Source organism: Callithrix jacchus, chromosome 8 (assembly GCF_049354715.1).
Source record: "Callithrix jacchus isolate 240 chromosome 8, calJac240_pri, whole genome shotgun sequence".
Taxonomy (NCBI): domain Eukaryota; kingdom Metazoa; phylum Chordata; class Mammalia; order Primates; family Cebidae; genus Callithrix; species Callithrix jacchus.
The window spans coordinates 105,943,845-105,957,855 of NC_133509.1; the positions used below are offsets into that span (position 1 = coordinate 105,943,845).

At 34.2% G+C, this 14,011-nt stretch overlaps 1 protein-coding gene across 8 annotated transcripts in view; it reads left to right on the forward strand.

Moving 5' to 3' along the window:
- PCNX1 (pecanex 1) overlaps window positions 1-14,011 on the forward strand; it is a 201,812-nt gene that overhangs the window by 100,058 nt on the left and 87,743 nt on the right. For 5 of the 8 annotated variants that reach the window (XM_002754063.6, XM_035260872.3, XM_009006266.4 and 2 more), the window contains 3 exons: window positions 1,477-1,534; window positions 2,994-3,211; window positions 9,243-9,396. In XM_002754063.6, coding sequence (XP_002754109.1) covers window positions 1,477-1,534; window positions 2,994-3,211; window positions 9,243-9,396 — 430 coding nt within the window. The remainder of the gene's footprint in view (window positions 1-1,476; window positions 1,535-2,993; window positions 3,212-9,242; window positions 9,397-14,011) is intronic. The other 3 variants (XM_078335275.1, XM_035260873.3, XM_002754064.7) reach the window with 1 other exon arrangement.

Sequence of the window (14,011 nt, forward strand, 5' to 3'; positions counted from 1 at the left end):
AATCTACTCTTTTAGTAATTTTCAAGTATTTAGTACATTGTTAACTGTAGTCACCAGGTCAGATATAAAATTTATTTTGATAGCATCTTTATAATGACTATAATATTTTGTCACAATGCATTTGTTTCTAAAAACTTAAGGTAGAATTTTTTTGCTGTGGAGAAAAGAAGGCATTATTTTTAAAATAAAAGCTATTCTGTATTTTAAAGCTAAATCAAAATATTCCGAAGATCTTATAGTGGCACAGTGTTTTCCCACAGTGTCAAATTCAGTTGTAAATTTCATGTTCTCTGTGTATTGTATAATGTATTAAAGCTAATCAGGGCTTAACTCTTCTTGTAAGTTCTTATATAACTAAGTTCAAGTCCATCAGTTAGTTCTCTTCCTTTATGTAATTTTAAAATTTTACTTCCTTGTGTTTGGTCAAGTACCTTTTTAAATAATCAGCTTTCATTTTGTTTAAAATTTACTAGCTTTAAGGAAGAATTTCTTAAAGCATATGTCATATGTTACCTTTAGCTTCTTTTCTTTTCCCCCTTCTGAAGAAAGTTGTAAGATAATGAAGTCAGGAGAGCAAATAAATTAGAAATCTTGATCATAAAACATAATTACAGTTTTAGAAGGTATTAAAATTTTTGTTTTCTAAAATTTTAATCTTATTGCTTATCTATTCAAATTGCACTTTGAAGCCTATTCTTGATTAATTGGCTTTCTTTTCCCTCAAGAGTTATTGATTCTTATTTTAGGACTTGTTTAATAATACATCACGTCTATTTACATGTTACACATCTATGGGCAGTTTACTTATTTTTTTGTTTTGAGGGACCTTGTAAAGCTGAGAAAGTAGAACATATAGATAACTGCTCTTTAAGCTCCTTTGGTACAGTTTCAGAATTCACTCTCTCAAAAAATTATTAAATTGGACTCTTACCATGATTCTATAACAGTGGAAACAGTAGGAGGATGGAGGGATAGAAAAGCTGTTGCCGTGTTTAATTTAATTCAAGAGAACAATTTCTTACACCATAAATGTGGTAAAGTTTCAGGTTTTAAAATCCAAACATTACTGAACTGTGGAAACTGAATTATGTTGTAGGTTATTAGATTATACCTTAAATTTATTGTGTCTTTATTGGTTAGCAATATGTTAATTGTTTTCTTTGGATTATCTCATTTAAACACTTTCACAAGAACGTTGTGATACAGATGCTCTTGTTACGTGTTACTGAAGAGGAAATGGAAGTATAAAGTGGGGAGGTAACTAGTCCAAGATCTTACTCATTCGAAGAGATTTGAATGTAGACACTGACCCAGAGGCTATGCTCTTATCATAACTGTAGGAAAATGCTATTTTACATTTTGAAGTTAACATGGAAAAGTGAAGATACGTGAATCTCATCTGATTGTTAAAGGATATATTTTTCTTTCTGTTTCACAAACTGTTTGTTCCCTAAAGTCTTTTTTATTTTATTTTAGTGACACAGATTCTCATGTATCCAGTTCTACCTCAGTTCGATTTTATCCACATGATGTGGTACGTTTTTCCTTCTTTTTACAAGATGATATGTTTTCAGATTAAATCTGAAATATGTATTTATATAGATAGCTATAAAAGCCATAAAAAGTGAAGTTACAAAAAGATTTTTTGCAAACTATGGTAAAATCACCTTTGCTGTCTTTGTCCTCCAGTGGCTCTCTTTTTCTAAGTCCTTTAATAAGAAACAAAAGTACAAGGTTAAGAAGCCCTGGGATAGAGTATTTTAAAAGGTATTTTGGAAAGTATTTGTCAATGCCTAGAGATAGAAATGGCTGTGTTATACATAGAAAGTAAATTTTCTCAACTGTACCCAGAAATGTGTTTGAAAAGTAAAAACCCTCCCTAATTTTTGGCTATAGTGTATTCCTGGAAACGCCATAGGAAAGCAACATGGGAAGATTATTGTTTTATTGTTTTGTACTTTTAAATGATAGGGGAGCCTTGGGGTAGCGAAATGCTGCCTAGTACTGTGCCAGATACAGTTAACTTTTGATGCTTTCAGGGGAAAAGGAAACTGGTAAACTCGTGCATGGATGAGTTGAAGTTAAAACAAATGTAGTATGGTAATTTCTTGTATAACCTCAAGTGAGCAGCCTACCAAAACAAGCAAACAAAAAAACAACAAAAAAACAGGGGCAGGGATTTGGAAATATAGTTAACAATTATAAGAGACTATGGGAAGAAGTAAGAGTTGCTGCCATCAGCTCCAATGCAGTGGAGCTCAGATTTGACACTGATAAATGAGGTTCAAAGCTTAAGGAGAAAAGATTATAAATGTACCAGGGAGAAGAGAAGCCACTAATGATCCACAATAAGTGGTTTTCATGGATTCACTAGCTATACAGTTATAAAATCTTAAGATTTTTTTAAAGTATTCTCTGAGAAAATCTTAAAATTTCAAATACCTTTCTAGTCAATGATTTACAAAAGGTTTATTGATTAATTTATTTTGTTTTAGTTCACTTCCTGTTGTCACCTTCTTATGGTTTCTGGTAGTCATATTCATAAAGAGTAGCCTGGGTGCAGTGGTTCATGCTTGTAATCCTAGCACTTTGGGAGGCTGAGGCGGATGGATCACGAGGTCAGTAGTTCAAGACCAGCCTGGCCAAGATGGGAAACCCTGTCTCTATTTAAAATAGAAAAAAAAAATTAGCTGAGTATGGTGGCAGGCACCTGTAATCCCAGCTACTTAGGAGGCTGAAGCAGAGAATGAATTGGTTGATCCCAGGAGGCAGCGGTTACAGTGAGCCGAGATTGTGCCACTGCACTCCATCATGGGTGACAGAGCAAGACTCTGTCTCCAAAAAAAAAGAGTGTACTAGAGAAGAAAATTAAGAGGCTTAGATAACTGATAAGCTAATTGAGTAACTCTTGAATCTTGAAGTTTTTTTTTGAATAAACATATTTAATAAATATCAAAGATATTTTAAGCCTTTCAATGCTGACTTTCTTTTAGCTCTCTCTCCCACAGATTCGATTGAATAGACTATTGACCATTGATACAGATTTGTTGGAGCAACAGGACATTGATCTAAGCCCTGACTTGGCAGCTACTTATGGCCCAACAGAAGAAGCTGCCCAAAAGGTTAAACACTATTATCGTTTTTGGATCCTACCCCAGCTGTGGATTGGCATTAACTTTGACAGACTCACACTTTTGGCCCTGTTTGATAGGTGAGATTATATTATGATATTAACGATATATATAGATTTTAAGTTGAAGTGTCCTTAATTACCCACTGAGGTTTTTAACTGGTTATCATGTTGGGAAATGTTTTCTGCTTTTGTCCTCTTGAGATCAAACTTAAGGTAGCCGGGTGCGGTGGCTCACGCCTGTAATCCCAGCACTTTGGGAGGCCAAGGCAGGTGGATCACAAGATCAAGAGATCGAGACCATCCTGGTCAACATGGTGAAACCCCATCTCTACTAAAAATACAAAAAATTAGCTGGGCATGGTGGTGTATGTCTGTAGTCCCAGCTACTCAGGAGGCTGAGGCGGGAGAATTGCTTGAACCCAGGAGACGGAGGTTGCAGTGAGCTGAGATTGTGCCATTGCACTCCAGCCTGGGTAACAAGAGTGAAACTCTGTCTAAAAAAAAACAGAAAAATTAAGGTGATAGGGCTTCTAAACATTGCCTGTTTTAAATCCATTAAAAATGTTTTTGTTGCAATTTTAGTACTTTATACAAAGAAATTATTTTTGTTATCAATGAGACTCATACAACTGCTACTCAAAAGCCAAAGAATATGAGATGTTAATGATCTTAAGGTTATAGGTAATATAATCCAAAATACTATACAACAGTTATAAGAGGGAGATTCTGTTTCTGTGTTTCTTAACACTACTATATTAATGGCAAACACATGAGTCTACTATATTACAAACTTGGTGACCAACAGCTGCTTCCAGTCAACATGGAGTAATAGGACTGGATTTATATCCCATGTGAAACAACCAAAATAGACAAAGTACATGAAACAGTGGTTTTCAAGACATTGGAGATGAGAAGGAAAAGGACAGTGATCCCTGAGAGATGACAACAAATAACATGAACCCTACAATTGCCCCAGCTTAACGCTTTGAGAGAGTTTCTAGGCTGCAAGACAAGAAGGGAGAACAGAAATAGAGTCCAGCTGACTTCCTGAGTTAAGGAGATAGAGCTAAGAGTCCAGGGAGACTATGGCAGTTAGAGCCCATAGGACAGACTGACAGGAGAGAGCTGCTTAGAGAGAGAACCTTAGAGATCTGCATTGAGTCACCTTGACTGTTTGACAGAGTATGGATAAGTTCCTATATGCGAGGAAACTATTTGAGGCCAGGGAAAGAGCCATGTGAAAAGGAATAGAGGAACGGTTCCAGGCAATCACACAGCACTGGGAATAGTACGTTTCCCTACCAGCCAGATTGGAGATGTTTATGATTCATATTTTATGGTGCCTTATATAGAATACTCAGGAAAATCTTTCAAAGTGGGGAATAATTAGCCCTAGCAGGAGCACTACTTCAGACCCACCTAACAAGTCATAAAACACAGACCTGAAGGGATCAAACTGTTTCCAAGTAACATAAAGTCTAAGAAGATTTAAGGAAATCCAGAAATACGCAGCCCCCAACAAGTTAAGACTCACCATGTCTAGCATTCAGTCAAAGATGACCAGATGTGCAAAGAAGTGAGAAAACATGACCTATAACAAGAATAATAAATCAGTTGAGACCAAACTGTAGCTTGCATAGATATTAGAATTAGCAGACAAAGACATTAAAACAGTTACAATTGCTTTCCAAATGTTTAAAAAGTTAACTATAAAGAAAAATATAAAAAGTTAACTACATAGAAGATACTTTCAAAAGTCCCAAATCAAACTTACAGAGTTGAAAACTATAATCCTTGAGATTAAAAATATACTGAACGTGGTTAATGGTAGATTGAACCTTGTAGAAGAAAAGATTAGTGAACTCGAAGACATAGCAATGGAAACTATCCAGAATGAAACAGAAAGAAGAGTCTTCTCCCCACTGTCCCCGATGAAAAGAGTATAAAAACAAAATGAGAGAAAGCTATGGGACAACTACAAGAGGAAATAGACAAAAGATTTTGAAGAAATAAGGGTGGAGAACTTTCCAATTTTGATGAAAACTATGAACACATTCAAGAAGCCCAGTGAACCTTAAGCATAACGTACTTGAATAAAACTACACCAAGACACACGACTACTCAAAACCAGTGATAACATTTTTTAAATTGCAAGAGAAAAAAAGAGGAGCAAGGATAAGGAAGACATACTTTTTATTGTTAGAAATAATGAAATGAAAAGACAGTAGAGGAGCATCTTTAAAGCATTGAAAAGAAAAAACCCTGTCAACCTACAGTTCTATACATAGAAAAAATATCTTTTAAAAACCAAAGTGAAATAAAGACATTTTCGGATCAGAATAAATGGGAAGACTTCTTTATGAGCAGACCCACACTACACAGAATGTTGAAAGATGTCTTTCAGGCAGAATGAAAGTTATCTCAAATGGAAATATGAGTCTACCCAAAGGAACAAAGATAAATGGAAATGGGAAGTCATTACATGGGTAAATATAAAAGATTTTTTCTTATTAATTAAATCTCTTTAAGAGTTAACTGACTATTTAAACGAAAATAATGCTTTGTGTGGTTTATAACATGTAAAAGTAAAATTTATGATCATAATAGCGTAAAGGCAGAGAAGGGAGAAATAAAAGCATACTATTGTAAGTTTCTTATATGTGAAGTGCTGTATCATTGAATGTAGACTGTCATAAATGTGTATTGTAAACCCTAGGCTGCCTGGGATTATAGGCTTATACCTGTAATCCCAGCTCTTTGGGAGGCTGAGGCAGGAAGATCACTTGTGAGCCCAGGAGTTTGAGGCGCCAGCCTTGGCAACCTAGCGAGACTGTCTCTACAAACATATTTTTAAAAATTCTTACCAAAACCTACCCTAAGGCAACCATTAAAATAACAAAAGACTTGTAGCTAATATGTCAAAATGAGATAAGATGGATTATAGAAATTACTCTGTTAATCAAGAAAATGGAAAAAGATAAAAGTTGAGACAAATAGGAAACAAATGACTTGGCAGATTAGATAAAAAAGAACAAGACTCAACTCCAAGCTGCCTACAAGTAATGTACTTTTACTGTAAAAATGGAGGCCATTGTGGTGGCTTATGCCTATAATCCCAGCACTTTGGGAGGCTGAAGTGGGAGGATCTCTTGAGGCCCAGTTTTCAAAACCAGCCTTGGCAATATACACCCAGTTTCTACCAAAACAAAATACAAACAAATAGGTTAAAAGATAGAGAAAGTTATACCATGCTAACGTTAAGGAAAGGCTTATTGTAGTGGCTGTATTAAAGTCAGATAAAGTAGATTTCAGAACAAAGACTATTACCAAGGATAAAGAAGGCCATTTCATAATGATAAAGAGTCAGTCCACAGGATTTAACAGTCCTAAGTGTTTGTATACCTAAAAACAGAGCTTTGGAATTTATAAAGCAAAAGCTAATAGATTTCAGCACTTCTTTTTAAATAATTGATAGACTATTTAGAAACTCAGTGAGGATATGTACTGAACTTTAACAGTATTATTAACCAACCTAAATTGGTTGACATTTACAGAACACTTCACCCATAACAAGAGAATATACATTTTCCTAACTGCTCACAGAACATGTACTAAGATAGATAATGTTTTTAGCCATAATACAAGAGTCAGTAAATTTTAAAAGATCCACTGTCCAATTATACATAGTGGGATTAAATGGTAAATTAAATCAAATAGAACCTTGGAAAAATCCCCAAATATTTGGAAACTAAATAACACTTCTAAATAACCCATGGATTCGAGAAAATGTCAAGAGAGAAATTAGTAGATGCCACTAACCTGCAGTTCTTAGGAATATTTTTAGCACTAAACACCTAGATTAGAAAAGAAGGGTCTCCAATCAATGACTTAACCTTCCACTTACTAAAAGAACAAGAGCACATAAGCCCAACTAAACAAAAGAAACGTAATAGTAAGGAACAAAACAATTCAGTGAGGACACAGAGAAACAATAAAGAAAATCAAGGAAATGAAAAGTTTGAGAACATCAATTGATAAACTTTTAGCCTGCCTGACCAGAAAAAAAAAGAAAGACATAGATTACCAATATGAAGAATATGAGTTATGATATCACTACAGACTGTACAGGTATTAAAAGGATAATTAGAGAACAGTATGAGCAGCTGTCTGCAAATAAATTCAGCATTGGACAAATGAACAAAATTCTTGAAAGACAAATTACGAAATTTCATTCTGAAAGAAGTACTTGACCTTAATTGTCTTACATGTATTAAGTAAGTGGAAATTGTAGTTTAGAAACTAAACCACAAAGAAAACTCTAGGCCCAGGTGGCATCAAAATAATATTTAGATGAATGAAATGGAGAAAGGATAACCTTTTCAACAAATGGTGGTGGAACAATTGGATTTACATATGTAGAAAAATAGAGATGGACGCAGAGGTGTGTGCAGGAGGCTGAGGTGAGAGGATTGTTTGAGACCAGCCTGGGCAAGGTAGCAAAACCTCATCTCAAGCAAATAAAAATAAGAAACTTATAGCCTTACCTTGTGCCACATTATGAAAATGTCTCATTGGCTTAAATGTGAAACTTAAAACTTCTGGGAAAATAAAAAGACATAGGAGAAAATTTTTATGAACTTGGATTAGACAAAATTACTTAGCTATGATGCCAAAAACAAGATCAATAAAAAAAATTGATACACTGGACTCATCAAAATTGAAAAATTTTTAAAAGCTAAAGACAAGATGTGTTCAATGACAAGGGAGGCACAATTCAGGCAGGCAAAGGATTGAAAAGAGGTCGTTGGATTTAGCAAATCTGAAATTGCATAACTACCACCTAAAATCAAATAGAAATGCCAGTAACGCATTGATTTGGAAATTCTATTGAACTTTTTTATCTGGTAGAACCATTAAAGGAAATAGTACAAAGATGTTAATGTTTTATTTTTGGGCCCAATTGATTGTGATAAATACAGAATTGGGTTAATAAAAAACTTTTTTTAATGATTATAAAAGTAATTCCTTGTTGAAAATTTAAATATGTACAAAGTTTTGAAGACAGAGGCAAACAGTGATTCTTCCATGGAAAGAAGCATCATTATTAATACTATTTTTGATATATTGTCCTTTTTAACCTATATGCTTAATTTTTTAATAGCAGAACTTATATCCTTCTATGCTCATGGTTTTGTGTCCTGCTTTCTTTATGTAGCAGATATGCTGAGCATTTTTTCCTTTTTTAATAGTCCTTAATTTTTAATTTTTAAAAAATTTAATATTTTAATTTTTCCTTTAAAAATATGACTTAAAAGTATTTTAGGGAAATACTAAAGGATGTATTTGTATAACATTTTGTGATTAAAATTTTCCAGGAAGTAATGAGATAGATTCTTTTGTGTGTGTGACATAAAAATAATCTTCATTTATATAGATATATATACACACATATATATGTAAATCTTGAGCATGATACTGTTTCTCTTACAATGTCAGTTTAATATAGAATTGTCTTAGCAACTTTGATAGAAGCAGATATAGGTTTTTGTCCCTACCTTTATTCTCAAGACATGTAACAGCCCATATTTAAGTAATTCTAATAAGTGAGTTTCTATTTCTTTCAGATGATTCAGAGATGGGGGAAGTGAAATCATGTAGTGCCAGAATTTTGCTACAACTTTGTCATATAACAAATGTTTTAAATTTAATTTTCTAGAAACTATTTTGAGATTTTGTTTTTTAAACATAACTTGATTTTTTGTATGCATATTTGATTTACCATCCAAGTTGGTTAGATGTTTGCAACCAATGAAACAGAAAAGCAGATAATAAGGAGAGTAATATTTTTAAAATAGAAATTAAAACTATGTTATGTAATTGGAACTCCACAATTCACTGTAATGTGTTTTATTTGTACATAAGAATTCATGTTATGTCCATATGAAACTAGTTTGTTTTAAGTATGATCTAAAACCTTGTTCAAACTCAGTACCAGAAAGACATCTCAGCATATAATGAACTTTATATTTATATCTTCCCTTCCCTTTTTAACATTCAGTTAATTTCTTATATTTATGATATACTTACTCATAAGTTTTTCTATCTGTAGAAATCGTGAGATCCTAGAAAATGTGTTAGCTGTCATCCTGGCTATTCTCGTGGCTTTTTTGGGATCTATTCTTCTTATACAAGGCTTCTTCAGAGATATCTGGGTCTTCCAGTTCTGCCTGGTCATAGCCAGTTGTCAATACTCACTACTTAAGGTACCAGCATCTTTTCTTTTCATGCTATGGAATTATATTTGTGTTAAAGGCAGAAGATTTTGTATCATTTACTGAATTAGAGTAAGATAATTATTTTAGGCTTACATTTCTTGGATGTTTACATAAGATTGTGTAGAGAACAAAAGGGGGGATATAAATCTTAAAAATAATTAAGATTATGTTTTAATATGTAAATTTATGGAAGTTCTAATTATATAAATTAGAGCTTCGTAAAAACTATTTTTTCTATTAAAAGAAAATTGTATTTGTTAAAATAAGATTTTGCTTTTTTTTTTTTTTAACAGTAGTAGATATTATTTTTTATTATACTTTAAGTTCTAGGTTAGTTCTAGGTTGTTGAGAATGTGCAGGTTTGTTGTACATAGGTATACACATGTCATGGTGGTTTGCCTTACCTATCAACCTGTCATCTACATTAGGTATTTCTCCTAATGTTATCCTTCCCCTAGTACCTCTCCCCCTGACAGGCCCTGGTGTGTGATGTTCCCCTCCTTATGTCCATGTGTTCTCACTGCCTAACACCCACTGAAGAGTGAGAATATGCAGTGTTTGGTTTTCTGTTCCTGTGTTAGTTTGCTAAGAATAATGGTTTCCAGCTTCATCCATGTCCCCGCAAAGGACATAAACTCATCCTTTTTTATAGCTGCATAGTATTCCATGGTGTGTATGTGGCACATTTTCTTTGTCCAGTCTATCATTGATGGGCATTTGGGTTGGTTCCAAGTCTTTGTTATTGTGAGCAGTGCTGCAGTAAACATACATGTGCATGTGTCTTTATAGTAGAATGATTTATAATCCTTTGGGTATATACCTAGTAATGGGATTACTGGGTCAAGTGGTATTTCTAGTTTTAGATCCTTGAGGAATCACCACACTGTCTTCCACAATGGTTGAACTAATTTATGCTCCCAACAACAATGTAAAAACATTTCTATTTCTCCACATCCTCTCTAGTATCTGTTGTTTCCTGACTTTTTAATGATCGCCATGCTAATTGACATGAGATGGTATCTCATTGTAGTTTTGATTTGCATTTCTCTAATGACCAGGGATGATGAGTTTTTTTTCATAGGTTTGTTGGCTGCATAAATGTCTTCTTTTGAGAAGTGTCTGTTCATATCCTTTGCTCACTTTTTGATGGAGTTGTTTTTTTCTTTTAAATTTGTTTAAATTTCTTGTAGATTCTGGATATTAGTTAGCCCTTTGTCAGATAGGTACATTGCAAAAATTTTCTCCTATTCTGTAGGTTGCCTGTTCACTCTCGTGATAGTTTCTTTTACTGTACAGAAGCTCTTTAGTTTAATTAGATCCCATTTTTCAATATTGGCTTTTGTTGCCATTGCTTTTGGTGTTTAGTCATGAAGTTTTTGCTCATGCCTATGTCCTGAATGGTATTGGCTAGGTTTTCTTCTGTGGTTTTTATGGTGTTAGATCTTATATTTGTGTCTTTAATCCATCTGGAGTTAATTTTTGTATAAGGTGTAAGGAAGGGGTCCAGTTTTAGTTTTCTGCATATGGCTAGCCGGTTTTCCTAACACCATTTATTAAATAGAGAATTATTTTCCCATTGCTTATTTTTGTCAGGGTTTCAAAGATCAGAGGACTGTAGATATAGCATAATTTCTGAGGCCTCTGTTTTGTTCCATTGGTCTATAAATCTGCTTTGGTCCCAGTACCATGCTGATTTAGTTACTGTAGCCTTGTGGTATAGTTTGAAGTCAGGTAGCATGCTGCCATCAGCTTTGTTCTTTTTGCTTAGGATTGTCTTGGCTATACAGGTTCTTTTTTGGTTCCATATGAAATTTAAAATAGTTTTTTCTAATTCTGTGAAGAAAGCCAATGGTATCTTGATGAGGATAGCATTGAATCTATAAATTACTTTGGGCAGTATGGCTCTTTTCATGATATTGATTATTCCCATCCATGAATATGGAATGTTTTTCTATTGATTTGTGTCCTCTCTTATTTTCTTGAGCAGTGGTTTGTAGTTCTCCTTGAAGAGGTCCTTCACATCCCTTGTAAGTTGTATTCCTAGGTATTTTATTCTCTTTGTAGCATTTGTGAATGGGAGTTCACTCATAATTTGGCTCTCTGTCTGTTACTGTTGTATAAGAATGCTTGTGATTTTTGCACATTGATTTTGTATCCTGAGACTTTGCTGAAGGTTGCTTATCAGCTTAAGGAGATTTTGGGCTGATACGATAAGGTTTTCTAAACATACAATGATGTCATCTACAAACAGAAACAATTTGACTTCCTGTCTTCCTATTTGAATACCCTTTATTCTTTCTCTTGCCAGAGTATCCTAGCCAGAACTTCCAATAGTATGTTGAATAGGAGTGGTGAGTGAGGGTATCCTTGTCTTGTGTTGGTTTTCAAAGGGAATGCTTCCAACTTTTGCCCATTCAGTATGATATTGGCTATGGGTTTGTCATAAATAACTCTTATTATTTTGAGATAAGTTCCATCAGTCCCTAGTTTCTTGAGAGTTTTTAGCATGAAGGGGTGTTGAATTTTATCGAAGGCCTTTTCTGCATCTTTTGAGATAATCATGTGGTTTTTGTTATTGGTTCTGTTTATGTGATGGACTGCATTTATTGATTTGCATATGTTGAACCAGCCTTGCATCCCAGGGTGAAGCTGACTTGATCATGGTGGATAAGCTTTTTGATGCGTTGCTGGATTTGGTTTGCCAGTATTTTATTGAGGATTTTCACATTGATGTTCATCAGGGATATTGGCCTGAAATTTTGTTGTTGTTGTTGTTGTTTCTCTGCCAGGTTTTGATATCAGGATGACGCTGACCTCATAAAATGAGTTAGGGAGGACTCCCTCTTTTTGTATTGTTTGGAATAGTTTCAGAACGTATGGTACCAGCTCCTCTTTGTACCTCTGGTAGAATTTGGCTGTGAATCCATCTGGTCCTGGGCTTTTTTTTTTTTTTTGCTTGGTAGGCTATTAATTACTGCCTCAATTTCAGAACTTGTTATTGGTCTATTCAGGGATTCGACTTCTTCCTGGTTTAGTCTTGGAAGGGTGTATATGTCCGGGAATTTATCCTTTATTTCTTCTAGGTTTTCTAGTTTGTTTGCATAGAGGTGTTTATAGTATTCTCTGTTGGTATAGTATTTTCTCTTGGTTGGTAGGCTATTAATTACTACCTAAATTTCAGAACTTGTTATTGGTCTCTTCAGAGATTCGGTTTCTTCCTGATTTAGTCTTGGAAGGGTGTATATGTCCAGGAATTTATCCATTTCTTGTAGGTTTTCTAGTTTATTTGTGTAGAGGTGTTTATAGTATTATTTAGTTTATTTGTGTAGAGGTATTTATACTATTTTCTAGTTTATTTGTGGAGAGGTGTTTATAGTATTCTCTGATGGTGAAATCCCCTTTATCATTTTTTACTGTATCTATTTGATTCTTCTCTCTCTTCTTCTTTATTAGTCTGGCTAGTGGTCTATATATTTTGTTAATGTTTTCAAAAAAAACCAGCCCCAGGATTCATTGCTTTTTTTTCTTTTTTGTAAGGTGTATTATGTATCTCCTTTAGCTCTGCTGTGATTTTAGTTATTTCTTGTCTTCTGCTAGCTTTTGAATTTGTTTGCTCTTGCTCTCTAGTTCTATTAATTGTGATGTTAGGGTGTCGATTTTAGATCTTCCCACTTTCTCCTGTGGACATTTAGTGCTATAAATTTCCCTCTAAACACTTCTTTAGCTGTGTCCCAGAAATTCTGTGACATTGTGTCTTTGTTCTCATTGGTTTCAAGGAATTTATTTATTTCTGCTGTTATTTCGTTATTTACCTAGTAGTCATTCAGGGGCAGGTTGTTGAGTTTCCATATAACTGTGCGGTTTTGACTGAGTTTCCTAATCCTGAATTCTGATTTGATTGCACTGTGGTCTGAGAGACTGTTTGTTATGATTTCCATTCTTTTTCATTTGCTGAGGAGTGCTTCACTTCTAATTATGTGGTTAATTTCAGAATAAGTGCTGTGTGGTGCTGAGAAGAATGTATATTCTGACAATTTGGGGTGGAGAGTTCTGTAGATGTCTATTAGGTACACTTGGTCCAGATCTGAATTCAAGTCCTGAATATTCTTGTTACTTTTCTGTCTTGTTGATCTGACTAATATTGACAGTAGGGTGTTAAAGTCTCCCACTATTATTGTATGGGAGTCTAAGTCTTTTTGCAGGTCTCTAATAACTTGATTATGAATCTGAGTGCTCCTGTATTGGATGCATATATATTTAGGATAGTTAGCTCTTCTTGTTATATTGATCCCTTTACCATTATGTAATGCCCTTCTTTGTCTTTTTTGATTTTGTTGGTTTAAAGTCTGTTTTATCAGAAACTAGGATTGCACCCCCTGTTTTTTTACTTTGCGTTTGCTTGGGAAATATTCCTGCATCCCTTTATTTTGAGCCTATATGTGTCTTTGCACATGAGATATATCTTCTGAATACAGCATACCAATGGTTCTTGACTCTTTATCCAATTTGCCAGTCTGTGTCTTCTATTTGGGGCATTAAGCCTGTTTATATTTCAGGTTAATATTGCTATGTGTGAATTTGAAATTGCGATTATTATGCTAGC